Source organism: Mus caroli, chromosome 11 (assembly GCF_900094665.2).
Source record: "Mus caroli chromosome 11, CAROLI_EIJ_v1.1, whole genome shotgun sequence".
Lineage (NCBI taxonomy): Eukaryota > Metazoa > Chordata > Mammalia > Rodentia > Muridae > Mus > Mus caroli.
Window position 1 is genome coordinate 17,531,279 of NC_034580.1, and position 15,249 is coordinate 17,546,527.

Sequence of the window (15,249 nt, forward strand, 5' to 3'; positions counted from 1 at the left end):
CCTATAGTACTATGTCCAATTTTCTGAGGAAATGCCAGACTGACTTCCAGAGTGGTTGTACAAGCTTGCAATCCCACCAACAATGGAGGAGTGTTCTTCTTTCTCCACATCCTTGCCAGCATCTGCTGTCACCTGAATTTTTGATCTTAGCCATTCTGACTGGTGTGAGGCTTCACTGAGTTAGAAAGGTCAATCTGCAAATTCATCTGGAATAACAAAAAACCTAGGATAGCAAAAACTATTCCCAAGGATAAAAGAACCTCTGGTGGAATCACCATGCCTGACCTCAAGCTGTACTACAGAGCAATTGTGATAAAAACTGTATGCTACTGGTACAGTGACAGACAGGTAGATCAATGGAATAGAATTGAAGACCCAGAAATGAACTCACCCACCTATGGTCACTTGATCTTTGACAAGGGAGCTAAAACCATCCAGTGGAAAAAAGACAGCATTTTCAACAAATGGTGCTGGCTCAACTGGCGGTTATCATGTAGAAGAATGGGAATTGATCCATTCTTATCTCCTTGTACAAAACTCCTGTGCTTCTGTACACACCAATACTCCTACAGAACACTGGTAGAGCCTGTGGAGGGAGCCTGAGCAGGTTTCAAGTTTGCCTTCACCAGCAGATGGCTGTGTGACCTCAGTTCCACATTGTAGTCCTGTGATTGCCACAAATAACTAGGAGGATAAAATGAGTTGAGATATGCATGTTTAGAACAAAGATTTAGTGTTATCCACCACTACCACTATCTCCTCCTCTTCTTCCTCCTCTCTTCCTTCTCCTTCTCTTTCTCATCCTTCTCTTCCTCCTCGTCCATCATCATCATCATGAAACTATTGAGATCCTGTGCTTCTCTTGAAGACCTATGGGAAAATTTCAACCTCTGAGGTTTCTCACAGTTCTGCTGTTGAGGCAGAATTGGGTCCCACTTTTAAGTAATCACATTTTTCATTTTTCCTCTTTAGTGCACGGAACATAGTGTCTGTTTGCAGAACACATGTTTCTTGATGGTTGTGATTATATCCTCGTTCTGTGGAGGTGAAGCGAGGGCAAGGGAAGTTTCTATTAAGTCTAAAATTACTTTGGGTTATTACCCATATGAATAATGTGGGAAATGTTTTAGTCACTCCTAATGTTAAAGGAGCTGAAGAGTCCTTGCATCTGTTAAAAGTAGTCTTAAAATAGTTTCACATTTGTTTTCTAGGTTTATTTCTAGGTTTATTTGTAGTTTCTAAAATGTACTTAGTTTAAATTGATATTTATATTTCTAATATATATCATATGCTATATGAATTTCTAATCAAATATTGGAAAGTTATATAAATTTATTTTAATACTTTTAAAATGTGAACTTTTTCCAGAGTCTCACTATCCTTCTCCTAATCAGCCCAAATTGATGAGGTCTTATAAGATTTTTTTTAAAGCATCAATAGTGTATGTTACTTGTCCCTGCTCCTAAACTTAGGAAGAAATTCAGGATGTATATTTAACTATTCTGCTTTTTAAAATATGCTTGGATTGTCTATCATAATATGCATCTTACTATATGAATAGTAATGAAGTTTTATACAGTTTGCGTTTAAGTAACTGTACCTCATATGATAGTAACTATACACCATTTACCTTGCATATTCCATTGTAGTAGTCTGTTTATGTGTAGGGTATCTAAAATATTTACTTCATATATTAAAACGTATGTGCCTGTACTCAGTAACCACATAGAAGACCTACTTCTCCTAAAACTTATGTCTTAGAAGATGTTCATACACTAAATAATTCTAAGTATGTGTAGAGCTGTAATCAAACATATGATATTGAACACACAAATATAGATAGTCTCTTTACCACATCCCTCAATGTGACGACATAGTAAATTCAGGAAAAGAAGTATATTTTTCTTTTTCTAGAGCTTATTTCTGTATGGTTAACTGAATAAATGAAAATGTGTTTAATCTAATGGACCATATCCCAAATATTATTTTTAAAAGGGGTTTAGATTATAGTTGACAATATAAAATAGTTAATTGGTACTCCTTTCCTCCCTAATTACTTTGAACAGGACAGAGATTTCCTCTGCTGTCAGATGTCTTTCTGCTTGACTGAACTACACCTGTGGTCTCTGAAAAGCACCTTACACATTGCGGGTAAGTGAGCTCTGGTTAGGCCTCTTCAGTCTCTTATGCTCTGTCACAAGAACTGGCAAAGCTGGGGCCTGGGCTTGCCATATAGACTTGGAGTCTCTCTTTTCATCCTCAGTGAAAACCTGGGTAATGAAAAAGCTTCCTTTAAATACCCCTATTAATTTATTTTTTGGCCTGAGTTATGAAATAAATCTTACTAATCTACTAGCTCATCCTAAAGATACATACCTTCAGTTTTTAAAATTGGGCTTGTTCAACTGGTATATGGTCATACAATTTTGCAGGCTAGCTCATAAAAATACATTTCTGTTTGATATTAAAAACATTTTAAATATGTACCTGAGATGTAGGTTTATGTTCTTTGTGTTTTGTATGTGTTTCTTGAGTGGAAATAATATAATTTTGTTTTAACAATGTTTATTAATACTATAGGCTAAGATATATTTTATTAGAAAACAACTTATAAAAATACTCTTCTATTTCAATTATCCAGAGTAATATTTTTAGAAATACATTTTTACTTACATTACTTTTATATCTTATAAAGTACTTTTTAAAAAATATTGAATGTACAATAACATGAATATAATGTTTCAGTTTTTCCTTAAGGTATATAGAGATGGAATTTCTAGTTTAAAATTTGATACATATTTTCTTCTTCCCAAAACCCTTTTAAAATAAGATTAACTGAATTAAAATAAAGATGCATAAATGCACTATACTTGAGATTAGGAAAAGGACACCAGCAATCAGACACCTTTTGCCTGGAGAAGAGAATTCCAGTGACAGCCATTATAGACGAGAACTTTGGGAGGGTGCAGAAACTTGAGGAGTATGCATTGCAGAAGATGAGGATGTGGCACCAGGCTGACAGCCAAGGGGATGCACGCCTGCAGAAAGGAATGAGACACCTCCATGATGTGGAAATACTTAATTAAGGAGGCTCCAAACCCTAGACACCAAAGCCACTGGAGGAAGACCTGCTGAACTGAAAGCAGAGGAATTGAAGCTGATGTGTTGATGATTGAGGTCTTCTTCATCACCCTCGCTTCCGAGGATGTTTTCTGACCTGTATATTTGCCAAGAAAGAAGGAGCTTGGAAATAGAATCCTTTCCTGGGGTTACTGCCCGACCTCCCAGAAGAAAACATCTACACTGATGTTTTAGTGGTCTTGTGCAAATCACTCTGGCCCCTGGCTGGTCAATGAAGCCTACTGAGTGAAACCTGTTCCGGGTTGGAAGGCATCAGGAGATGTCCAGAGCATCACTTCTGAGAGAGCTGGGGAATCATCAGACACCTGATCGTTTCTACAGGAAAGAAGACAGTAATAAAAAGAAAACAGGTGAAAGGGGTTCTGGAAAAACAAAGATGAAGTAGGAAAGGGAAAGAAAATAAAACTAAGGAAAGGGCTGGATTCACGAAGCAAAATCCAAATACAGATGCTAAGAAATGCTGAACTGATCTCCTTTAAAATTGAATGTATATCACAAGAAACAAACTTTAACATTAGAAGTGAAAAACTGTCTCAGAAAATATTTTTCTTGTGTTTCATATGCAGATGCTTCTTGTCAGACAGAAGGAATCTCATTGCTTCTACAACTGTAGTTACCCAGTCAGTCCCTCTTAGATATTCATTGTGAATTCCTGGGTCCACTCTCCCTATGTGGACACCCTCACTCCATGTGATCCTAGCACAAGTTAGATGACCTCCTTGTCTTGCTCATCTCCACACCAGGCTGTTACCCCCAGTGTATATGCTTTGTGCCTGCAGAGGCTATAACAGATTGCACCATCTGATTACTGCATGGGCATCTTCCTCATCCAGCCCTGGTCCTTCTTGAACAGGTCTTCCTGTGTGGATTCCCTTGTCTCACTTACGTTCAGTCTCACTTAGCCAGGCCACTAAGGCCAGATTTGTGCATGGAATTCAAGGTCCCTTAAGATCTTCCTAGTCCTATGTTAGAGTCGTAAATATATTGATGTAGGAAATGTTATTGTAATTATAAGCTATGGGTTTTAATAGGAAATATTGCTTGCATATGTAATGTCTGCAGCTCTTAACTCATAGCTTTAAATAACAAGAAACTTTTAAAATTGAAGTGTAGCATATGTACTGAAAAGTGTACAGTTTGTAAGAGTATGCTGTGAACTATCAAAAAGTGAGCACACTCCTGAAATCACTGCTCAGCCTAACAAATTATTGTAAGTACTCAAGGGGCCTCAGTCTCTTAGTCTTTGGTAGACGTTTTCCATCTAACTGACATCCAATTGCACTCTTTAAAATTATGTCTTAATTTCACAATTAATAAAAATATAGCTTTAGTATATGAGTATTGAGTATCGAGTATATCAAGTACACATGACTGTTACTTCTTTGCAGACTTAATTATAGCAGTTTTACTTAATGTTTTTCTTTTGGTTTTATCACTCAGTTTGAAGAAGTTTGGAGACAATCAGTCACTAGGGGGCAGCCTGTACTGCTTCACTTCATAAGAGACAGTTGTAGCCTCCTTATGTTAGTAACTGAGAATTATTTTTGCATGGAAGAAAACAAGTGTTACTTCAATAAAAGAGATATTTTATTATTCATAGACACAGGAAAATTATTCTGTTCTCTTGTTTAAATTGCAAGAACAGAATCCCTTGGTTAAACCAATCTCAACATCTGCGGAGTCTCACTTGTGTCTTACCTAGCCCAGCAGAGCGTCTGAATTTGAATAGGTTTGGAAGCCTTTTGACTCTAAACAAGTTTCGGATAAAAAATTATCCACAGCTCCCAGTAATCCCTCCTTTCTTCTTGCAGATTTCCTCCCAAATGCTATAGGATAGGAACTAGATTTCTGAGCTAAATTGGAGGAAAGCAAGCCACAGCTCGGAATCCAACAGCTAGGGCATTTTCTTCCATCCACTGACTTCATTTGGCATTGCTTAGTGGCAGTTCCTTTTGGTAGCGCCCTGTGAAAAATATCAGAGGAAGTGTGAAAGAGAAAACTTGGTCTTCCTTGATTTCAGTTCTTTACTAATCCCCCCCATGCCATTCTAGTTCTGTGTGGTTCCTTCTGCCATTCTGATTTTCTCATTAGATCGATAAAGTTTCCAGTTTCTGCATATCCCTAGAATAGATGAACCCGTGTCCAGATGCTTTTGAGCTATTTTATTTCTAGTAACATAAGGAGGCTGTTTCTGTGCCTCTCCCCACAGGCCCCTCTGATATAGTATGATTTGGCTTCTTACTCTCCAGAACTTTTACCATAATTTAATGTTCTTTCTTTCTCTCTATAGATAGAGACATCGGCGTCTACCAGTACTATGACAAGAAAGATCCATCAGGTAAAGTACTCACCTATTCTACTTCACTCGTTTTATAAATGAGATGTTCCTAGAAATGGAGTAGAACATTAAAAACTCTGTGTTTATGAGCTTTAGATAAATTCTAAACTTTTAAGAGCAGTACTTCAGCAGTACTTTTTTTTAAAGAGAAAAATGCTAAGATTAATATCTGATCAATCAAAAATAAAGCAGTACTGAGAAAATGTTGTAGAAGAACGTGGGCATTTTCATTTTGTTGCTGATCAGGCTGATAACAGGACAGTCTCTTCACATTTATTTATTGGTGCCCCAGCAGAGGGCATTGTTAATGCATTGGTCCCGTGATGCTGGCCTCCCGGATCCTCACCTGATATCTGAAATAGACATTTCTGAGTGAATGATCAATTTTCTTTATCTGATTAATCCTGTTAATCCCAGAAGTTTTATGATGGGCCAAAAGGTCTCCTAGCTAGAGTTACTTCCTGTTCTGTTCTTCGTTGAAGTGGAGGCTGTGTGAGCACCCTGTGTGCTTAGCATGGCAGTTAATAGGCTGACTTCAGAGCTCTGATGACAGATGCATCGGCTTCTCTTCTGGGCTCCGTTGCAGTTCCCTTTCCTGTTTGATGAGATTGGAAGCTCAGAATATTGGCCCACCTGTTGTGCTGTATAAGCCTTTTCACTGCACAGTAAGGAAATGGCTTCTATGGCATGCAAGCACACATTGTGACATTCTCTCTCAACTGTCCTTTTTAAAGCTTAGCATCATGTATTAATCTCAGTGTCTGCAACAATCTATTGTCTGTGCACCCATTACAAATACAAGACACTGTAATGAAAACAAGCCCCACCTCTTTTGTCTTTCCTTTGCTACAGTATCAGCAACAGAGCATGGTAACTTAGAAGAAAAACAAAGGCTGGCAGAATGTAAGTTTACCTTATGAATATATTTAAATTATTAGAAAAATAGAGAGTATTATGTTACCATTGAACTGTTTTCTGCACAAATTGTAAATGCTATTCTGTCCACGTTTCTTATAATTACTAATTTTCATTGTTTCTATATTGAACTCAATCACATAATAATTGTATGTGTTAGGTTTTTCTAATTTAAGTCACCAAAATATTTACCATGTAAAATTTTGGTAGGATATATGCTTGTGTAAACACAAACTTAAAATTATGTGTATTTTCACTTAATATTTTTAAATAAATGATTTTATCTGAAATATTTAACTGGCTAATAAAAATATAAATGTTCAAGGTATATACAATGACCTGATTTATCAATCATGCAAGTTCTGTAGTAAAATTTATATATCTGTCACCTAATTTTTGTGTTTGAAAATGATCATAAATCATGCTCAAATTCTGATATCACTTAAGTATTCATATTTTGCCTAAGGTATTAACATATTTTACTATTTTTAACATTTTTATTTTATGATTGTGTGTGTATGTATGTGTACGCATGACTGTGTGTTCTGGTGTGTACTATAGCATATGTGTGAAAATCAGAGAATTGGTTTTCTCCTTCCACCATGTTGGTCCCAGAAATTGAGCTCAGATTGTCAGTCTGTGCAGTGGGCACTTGGCACCTTCTGGGCCATCTTGCCAATGCTGTTGTGCTTATTTTTAATAAAGTGAGATTTGTTATATCAGCATTTTATTTAGTTGTTGTTAGTCTCAAGTATGTTGTATGTATAACTATATCACTATATAGGTTTAATGATTTAAAGCTAATGTAATTTAAAGTTTTATTTGGAATATGGCTAAATCTGAAAAGCCTTCCCTCTTTCCTTATTTTAAGTGATTAAACTGACATTTAATTTTTAGAATACTGCATTGCTATCTGTAACACATATCTTAAAATTTGTACATATGTTCTACACATCAAAATTATGTTTATAGAGCCAAATTAATTTGCTGAAATAAGATACATAGCAATTTTTACTCTCAAATTTAAATATCTATATATGCTATATATTATTTGTATATGCACACGTGACATGTACATTTATATATACACTTCTTTTTCATAATTATTAAATATGAGGCTATAAAGATCAATTTGTATTTTAATGAGTTTAATATGCTATTAATATTATTTGTGTAGCATGTATTCATGTGTATGTGGTGGGTGCTGGAGATGGAACCCAGGGCTTCACATATACTAGGCAAGTGCCTTATCCCTGAGTTAGACCTCTGCCCCAATTTTATTAATTTTTAAAAGATATTTAGTTTTAGGCTCACTTTGTACCTTCCCTAAATAACCTTTCAATTGAAATTATTTAAAACAAACTAAAGGTATATTGTTACTGAATTCTAGCATAGATTTTAGAATTATCTTATTTTTCATTTTATTGAAAATAGATTTTTTTTTTCACATGATATATCCTGATTACTGCTTCCTCTCTCTCTGCTCCTTCCAGCCCCTCCCATATGGATCCATTCCCTTTCTGTCTCTCATTAGAAAACAAGCAGGCTCCTAAGGGATAATAATAAAATAAAACATAATAAAATAATATGTAATAATATAAAACAAAAGCTAACACATTGGAAATTGGACAAACCAAACAGAAGGAAAAGAGCCCAAGAGAAGTCACAAGAATCAGAGACCCCCTCATCCCCATACCTAGGAAGCCCATAAACACACTAAATTAGAAGTCATCAAATATTCTCAGAGGACCTAGAGCAGAGCTGTGGGGCCCTGTGTTATGGCTGCTGTCTTGCTATCTTAGTCTCTGTGAGTTCACGCCAGCTTTGATTATGTTGATTTAGAGAGCCTTGTTTTCTTGGTGTCCTGCATCCCCTATGGCTCTTAGCCTTTTTCCACCTTCTCTTCTGCTGGGTTTCTGAGCCCTGAGGAGGGATTTGGTGGAGACATCCCCATTTAAGGCTGAGTGTTTCAAGCTCTCTCGCTCTCTGCATAACGTCTAGCTGTGGCTCTCTGTATCTGTTCCTGTCTACTGTAGGAGGAAGCTGCTTTGATGATGACTGAACAAGGCACCGATTTCTAAGTTTAGCAGAATGACATTGGGAGTGCTTTGTTTTTTCATTTTTGTAAGAACAGTAGTATTTAGTTCTCTACTTGTTCCTTAAGATGTCTGGTCTCAGAATCTCTGTCATCCAACCATTGGCAGGAATGGGTATTATCTCATGGAGTGGGCCTTATGTCAGATCAGATTACTCCTTGGTTACCCCCACAAGATTTGTGCCTCTCTTGTGCACTAGCATATCTTTCAGGCAGGGCACCCTTGTAGATTTGTAGGGTACACCTTGTAGGTTTGTAGCTCAGTTGGTGTTTATGTTTGAGAGAATTATTTCAAAGAACATCTCTAACACCTATTTTTGGTTTTGCTGGTTACTGTTTTTTTCGAAACAGTGTTTCTCTGTGTAGCTTTCTCATAGAGATCCACCTGCCTCTGCCTACCAAGTGCCAGGATTAAAGGCATGTACCACCACTGCCTGACATAATACCTATTTCTTAAAAATTGGATCTCCAGAATTGAAGTACTTAATGATTTGGTCATATTTAAAATAATTTTCTACATATTGCTTTTATGTTCAGCTTCTTTTCTCACCATAGTTAGGTTTCAGGTCTGAGTTGGCCACTTGCATGAGCTGGAATTTCTTTTGGGTCGAATTTTGACTATTTTCACAAAAAAATTACTTAAATTATAAAAATGAGGCTATTTGCTCTCTCTATATAATGCTAGACCCTTAGCCTACCAACGTGTCTCAAGGGTCTCTCAGTCTTGTTGGTTGTCATCACAGAATTATAATCAGGGGGATTAGTTTGTGGGAAAAAAAATCCTGTTTCTGTAACAAAGCCTTTTGAAGACTGTCATTTAGTGATAGAGCTGAAGTCCACTTCCTCTCAATTACAGGGTGTCTTATTTTAATCCTCCAAACCACACTGCTAAGCAGAGGTTCCTTATTTAAATCATCTTTAACTAACTGTTGTACATGTTTCATTTGCCAGCACGAGATTATCCTTGGACACTCAAAAATAGACGCCCAGAAAAACTTCGAGATTCACTGAAGGAGTTGGAGGTATCTTTCAAAAGGTTTCAAAAATGGGAGCAAACAAATCTGTTTTAGAACATCTTTCAACAGATGTAATTTTCATAAAGGGCTGGCTCTTGCGGCGATGATGGCTGTGCTTTTGTCTAGAGAGAGCTTGCCACACACTTGGGGCTTTGTGTGGCTTGTTGATTGCCTTCTTTTTCTTTCCTTGCAGATCAGAAGCACTTTAACTGATAATGACAACACGTGTAACCAACTGTGCTCTCCTTTTCTGTTGTCTTTCAGGAACTGATGCAAAGCAGTCCGTGTGTGCTGAGCAAATGGAAGAGCAAATACATCTGCCAGGTAAAATGGTTGACAAGCAGTGGAGCCCAAAGAAAGCCATGTGATAATGGGTAGCCTTGGGTTACGATAGATCATGGGAAAAAATTGTCACAAGTGGATATTTCAGAGTTTGAATTTTAGTCATTCTAAAGTGCACATTAGACAGACTGACACAGCCACCAAGCTACCTCATTAACAAGTGTGGTAGTATTGACATCTACAAACACTGATACGAGTCTTTGCAGGCAGTGTTTTTCACTTGTGGTTATCTGGGTGTAATATTAGATATTCACTGGCATGTTTTTCTAAATGACAGTGACACCATAGGACAAAAAAATTTCAGTGTAGTATTCTTATAAACATTTATGAACAGCATGTTTATGGAAATGGATAAGTAAATAAGAGTGAAGCCTAATTTAACAGAGTTAGTCTCGAATTTTGACCATCTAAGCTATATGTTTTAATGTGGTAGACACTCGTCATATGTGGCTATTTTAAAATAAAATTAAAATTTCAATTTCTCAGTTACAGCTCTCCCCAGTTTAAGTTCCTGGCAGTCAAGGATGCAGATATAGACCATTTCCACGGCAACAAGTTCTATTGGACAGCCTTGTGCTCAGCAAGCCTAGATTTAGAACATTATCAGGACATCATAATTAACACACATTGATTATAAAATAAGGGACAAATGCCTTCTTAGCCTTGCTGATGTACATAAAAATACCACTTGCTTGGGAAAATTTACTGGCTTTTGAAAAAAAAAGGATAATTAAGTGATCTGAATGTGTACATTGTATCATCACTACCAATAATATTATAATTTAGTTTTAGAATCAAATATACTGTTTCAATTTTATTTTTTGTCCTTTCCATTACAATTTTTTAAATGTGTGAACATTCTTGTTTATAGGTTACGCCCATTGTTCTATCCATAAACCTCCTAGCATCAAATTCATAGTAATTACAAACATAACATAGACTATTATTTTAGTTATTTCTAATTTTCTTCAGAACATTTCATTGTTTGTCTAAACTGTTCTCCCTTTAGTAATGGAGGTTAACTGTTACCTTGTCATCTGGCATGAATTCCTACTTTCTAGACTATTTACAAGGCTGAGTGAATATTTTCAGAACTATAACACTTGTTAAATTCTCCTTAGAATACTCTTCAAAAGGATGCCATTGTTTAATGTCATTTGCATAGAAATATGTGATGAGATCTTCAAGCTTGAATATCAGATGTGCTCCAGTAAGTTTCAGACTCAGTTCGGTTTAAACTTGGAGTTCCTAATGCCATTGCTCACTGCAAAAACAGGTTCAAAATTATTTGACTGGAGGGCAAGCCTCCCACCTACATTAAGAGGTGTGCCTCATGGCCTCCACCCTTACCATCACCTGGTGAGTTGGAACATGTCAGGTCTTTTAAAAAATGCAGTGGAGCATCCCAGGGAGATGATCATGTTTAGATAGATTTCATTGCTTTTTAATTTAATGTCAATGTTTTTGTGTTGTTCACATGTTACAGAAAGGAAATCTTTCATTACTGAATTCATTCAACTCTGAAAATTCTTTTAAATGACAGAATGTTTGCAAAAATTGTTTTTGTAATTTATAATAGACAGCCTTAGTGGCTCTGGCTGGTATACCAGAGGGTCTACTTTTGGCAGTCCTAGTGGGATTTACTGAATCTTGTGTTCTGTTTTATTTTTATTTTTATGACGGATAAAATTTTTCTAAAATAGACCTTTACTCTTAGCACATTCTTGATATATTTTTGAGAGATAACTTTCTCTGTGCCCACAAATCCAAGCCAATCCTTATATCTTTAGGGCCTTTGGGAGACTTCCTAACATTATCTGTCAGGCAAGAGTTTCACTAGATCTTTAAAAAAAAATGTACATGAGTTCCATTTCTCAAGATCTCTGATATCATAGCAAGTTAAAAATAATTTGGTCTTCAAGCTAGAATTTCAGTTTAAGGAAAGGGTCTGTTAGCCCTTTTTGTTAAATTTTCATTAGGGTTTATCAAATTACACTTGGTCATAATGTAATTTAAACTCTTTCATCAGCCTCTCTGAGTTCCAAAACAGTTCCTCAAACCTCACGTACTTAAATTCTATTAGTGCTTTCCCTGTATGTTCAGTCCTAACACGGCAGCAGTTGACCATGCAGATTTTATTACTCTTAGAAAACATGTTTCTGGAGTGTGTGCACATGTGTGAGTGCATGTGTGCATGTGTGTGTCTCTGTGTGTGTGTATGTGTGTGTGTGATGTGGTGTGTTGTGTTGTAAGAGATGTAGACAGACTTAGGTGAAGGTGCACAGCATGTGGATGCCAGGAAGACTTTGGATGCCTTCCTCTTACACCTTCTCATTTTTGAGGCAGTGTCTCTCACTGAATCATAATCTCACTGTGTGGCTCTGTTGCCTTTCCCATTAGCCTCAGGAATCTGCCTGCCACCCTTCTCCCTAACTCCCATTCCACACACACTCATGTTGAACTTCCAATCATACATAGCCATTCTTGGCTTTGAAGCTATAAATACAATTTAGAATTTTGATTTCAGCAACTAGCAAATATACTCTTGTTTTTGTCTTCTTAAACAATCAATGGAACAATTTAACAATTTCATGTATGACTTTCTTAAACCACTCATATAAACTTTTTTAAAAGGAGAAAAATAGTTTTAAGAGAGCAAAACTGTGGTCTGATTCTCTTTCTTTCACAGCAAGCAGTCCTAAACAATGAGCCGTATCCCCAGCCCCAGCCCTGGACACCCTTGATGCTATAACATTTGAATTCTCAGTCTTTGAATGAGGCCATTTCTCTTCTGTGAATGTTTTTTAAAGAAGTGATAAAATTGGATTTATGGAGTTCAATTTAGTTGAAATCTCCTTTAAAAATCTTTAAAAGGTCCACTTGTTTAGAAATCTTTGAAGAGGCTACTGCAGTATAAAGGATTAACAAGGATGTAATCTGAGTTTGGATCTTTATGTCAAATAAGGAGAATTTACAAGTTGTCATTACCAAAGCTTAGTTTATATTATTGATCCAATGACCTATAAATTGTTACATATAAAATAATTTTCTTCACTTACAAACTCAGAACATTTTACAAGTCAAGGTTTACTTAATATAAAAAAATTGTCTTTGGAGCTTTTGTATTCAAAACTATCCCTATTCCTAGTATGGGATTATCGAAATCTATACAATACAATTAGAATTGTGATTTCAGCAACTCGTCAATATACTCAGTTTTGTTTTCTTAATCAACATAATATTTTAATAGTTTGCTTTTTTGACTTTCTTAAACTACTTATATAAACTTTTTTAAATGAAAAAATAGTTTCAGTTAAATACTGTTAAATAGTTTATCTCTCTTATGGAATGTGCTATGGGCATATCAATATGTTACTTTATAATAAATTAAAATATTTTCATTAAGTATAGATATAACCTAATATACTGATTTTTAGACAAAAATGTTTGACACACACATATAATCTGTGTACACAAGTATACAAATACAACTTGCTGAGTCCATTGTTGTTACTGTGCATATGGTTTGAGGGTTGATAACTATATATTGGATAACCAATATGAGGGCTCATCTGTACAAAAGGCTAATTTCCCTTTTTCCAGCAGTCATTCATTGCCTAAGAGGGGGTATCCTGTGAAAATTTCTCCTTTCTCTCTATATTAACATGTCCATTGATACAACATGCCCTTCCAGTCTTGTTTTTATGCAGCTATTTTTGAAAGTGTTTACAAGTGGACTTCCTAGTATTCAATGTTTTAGAATCTTTTCATTTCCTTTTCTTCAGTGTCCTCTGAGTCACAGATACAGGTGTTGTGATGTAGATGTATCTATTGGGGCTGGGCTGCTGCGATCTGTTGATCTTTGTGTTGTGTCCACTTGTGGTTTTCGGGGATGGTCTCCATCCCCATTTGCTTCGATGAGAGACTTCTTTGATGGGGTGGCAGCTACATTTACATATGTGTAAGCTTAATCCTTCTTTTTATTGTACATAAAGCCAACTTGATTTCTTCATAAAATAGTAAAATATAATCCATGATGTTATCAGTATCAACAACAGCATTTTATGTGCAGCCCATCATGCCATATTCATTGTCTGCCACCTTGGTAAGAGGTGCTATACTTTAGGTGGAAAAGAAGAGGTCACGTTAATCCAAGGAAACGAATGAGTGCTACATTGTAAACATCAGGAGAAGCCAGAGAAGTTAGGAACATCAGTATATAATCTAAAATGTTAACAGTTTACAGAGAAGTTCTAATTTTACTAGACTTATATAGGAGTATAAACTCTGGGAAGCCTGAAAGACAAGAAGAAGATAAGTGGGAGTGTCTAAATAGTAATGGGGCAGATTTGTTTGGGGAAAGCAGTTGTAAGACTAGAAAATAGAGTGATTGCTTCTAAAGACAGCTTGGTGCTTCCTTAGAGACATTGACATGTTGTCCTGTAACACTGTAAGTGCTTTATATCAGAGAAGTGCCCATGTTAAATCTAGTCTTACAGAAGGGTTAGCCTGGCAGTGAGATATAAGATAAAGCGTGAGCCGGGAAGACTGTCATGATCTCAAAGGGTGTGCACAGCAATGTGTAAGGACAGAGCTGAAAGCCAATAGGGACATTTTGATTGAGGTGTAAAACGTTTAGTTTGTCCCCCCCCTTTTCTTAATGACCAGAGGTCATCTAATCATGCTATCACTTGGAAATGGGGAACTAGAGTGGATGCTTGGATTTTTAATATTTTGGAGCAGACAGCAGAAGGCCTGAGTTAAAACCATTCAATTGTACTTACATAAAGGATGGAGGATATCTTGGGAGAAAATCTGAGAACCAAGTAGCATCTATTTAGTGAATAAGAATAAAACCCCTAGCAGAAAAATAGGAAGAAACAGCAGTCAGGATAATGATGAACTGTGGAAAGTGCTTTCTTGTAGAAATCAAAGGGGAGAGGCCAGAGGGTCTGAAAGACAGCTGAAGGGACCGTTTCTTGTTTAGTTGTTGCTGATCTAAAGCTCAGGGTTGCTGTTAAGTGTCTAGGGGATGTTTGTGAGTAGTCAACAGTGAACTCCTCTTTCACTGTTAGCGGCTACTGAAAAGACTACATGATTTTTTTTCATTGTTTTAGAATTTCATACATGCAAAAATAATGTTTTAGGCAAACCTGTCAGTTTATCTCCTGTCTCCTTTACTACTTTCCCTTCCAAATTCATGTGCCCTATGTTTTTAAATCCCACTGTGTTCACTTAGTGCTGCCAGTATGTGCATCAGTGTGTTAGGCTATCCACTGCAGCATGATGTCCTCTTAGGGACCATACCCCAGAAGAAGCCCATTCTCCTCCTCCTCTTCCTCCTCTTCCTCCTCTTCCTCCCCTTCCTCCTCCTCCTCCTCCTCCTCCTCCTCCTCCTCCTC

General features: G+C 36.5%; 1 protein-coding gene across 4 annotated transcripts in view; it reads left to right on the forward strand.

Annotated features, from left to right (window-relative positions):
* Nucleotides 1-15,249, forward strand: part of Wdpcp (WD repeat containing planar cell polarity effector) — a 333,990-nt gene that overhangs the window by 87,010 nt on the left and 231,731 nt on the right. For all 4 annotated transcript variants that reach the window (XM_029483315.1, XM_021175452.2, XM_021175454.2 and 1 more), the window contains 5 exons: nucleotides 2,067-2,151; nucleotides 5,432-5,479; nucleotides 6,332-6,382; nucleotides 9,441-9,511; nucleotides 9,770-9,829. In XM_029483315.1, coding sequence (XP_029339175.1) covers nucleotides 2,067-2,151; nucleotides 5,432-5,479; nucleotides 6,332-6,382; nucleotides 9,441-9,511; nucleotides 9,770-9,829 — 315 coding nt within the window. The remainder of the gene's footprint in view (nucleotides 1-2,066; nucleotides 2,152-5,431; nucleotides 5,480-6,331; nucleotides 6,383-9,440; nucleotides 9,512-9,769; nucleotides 9,830-15,249) is intronic.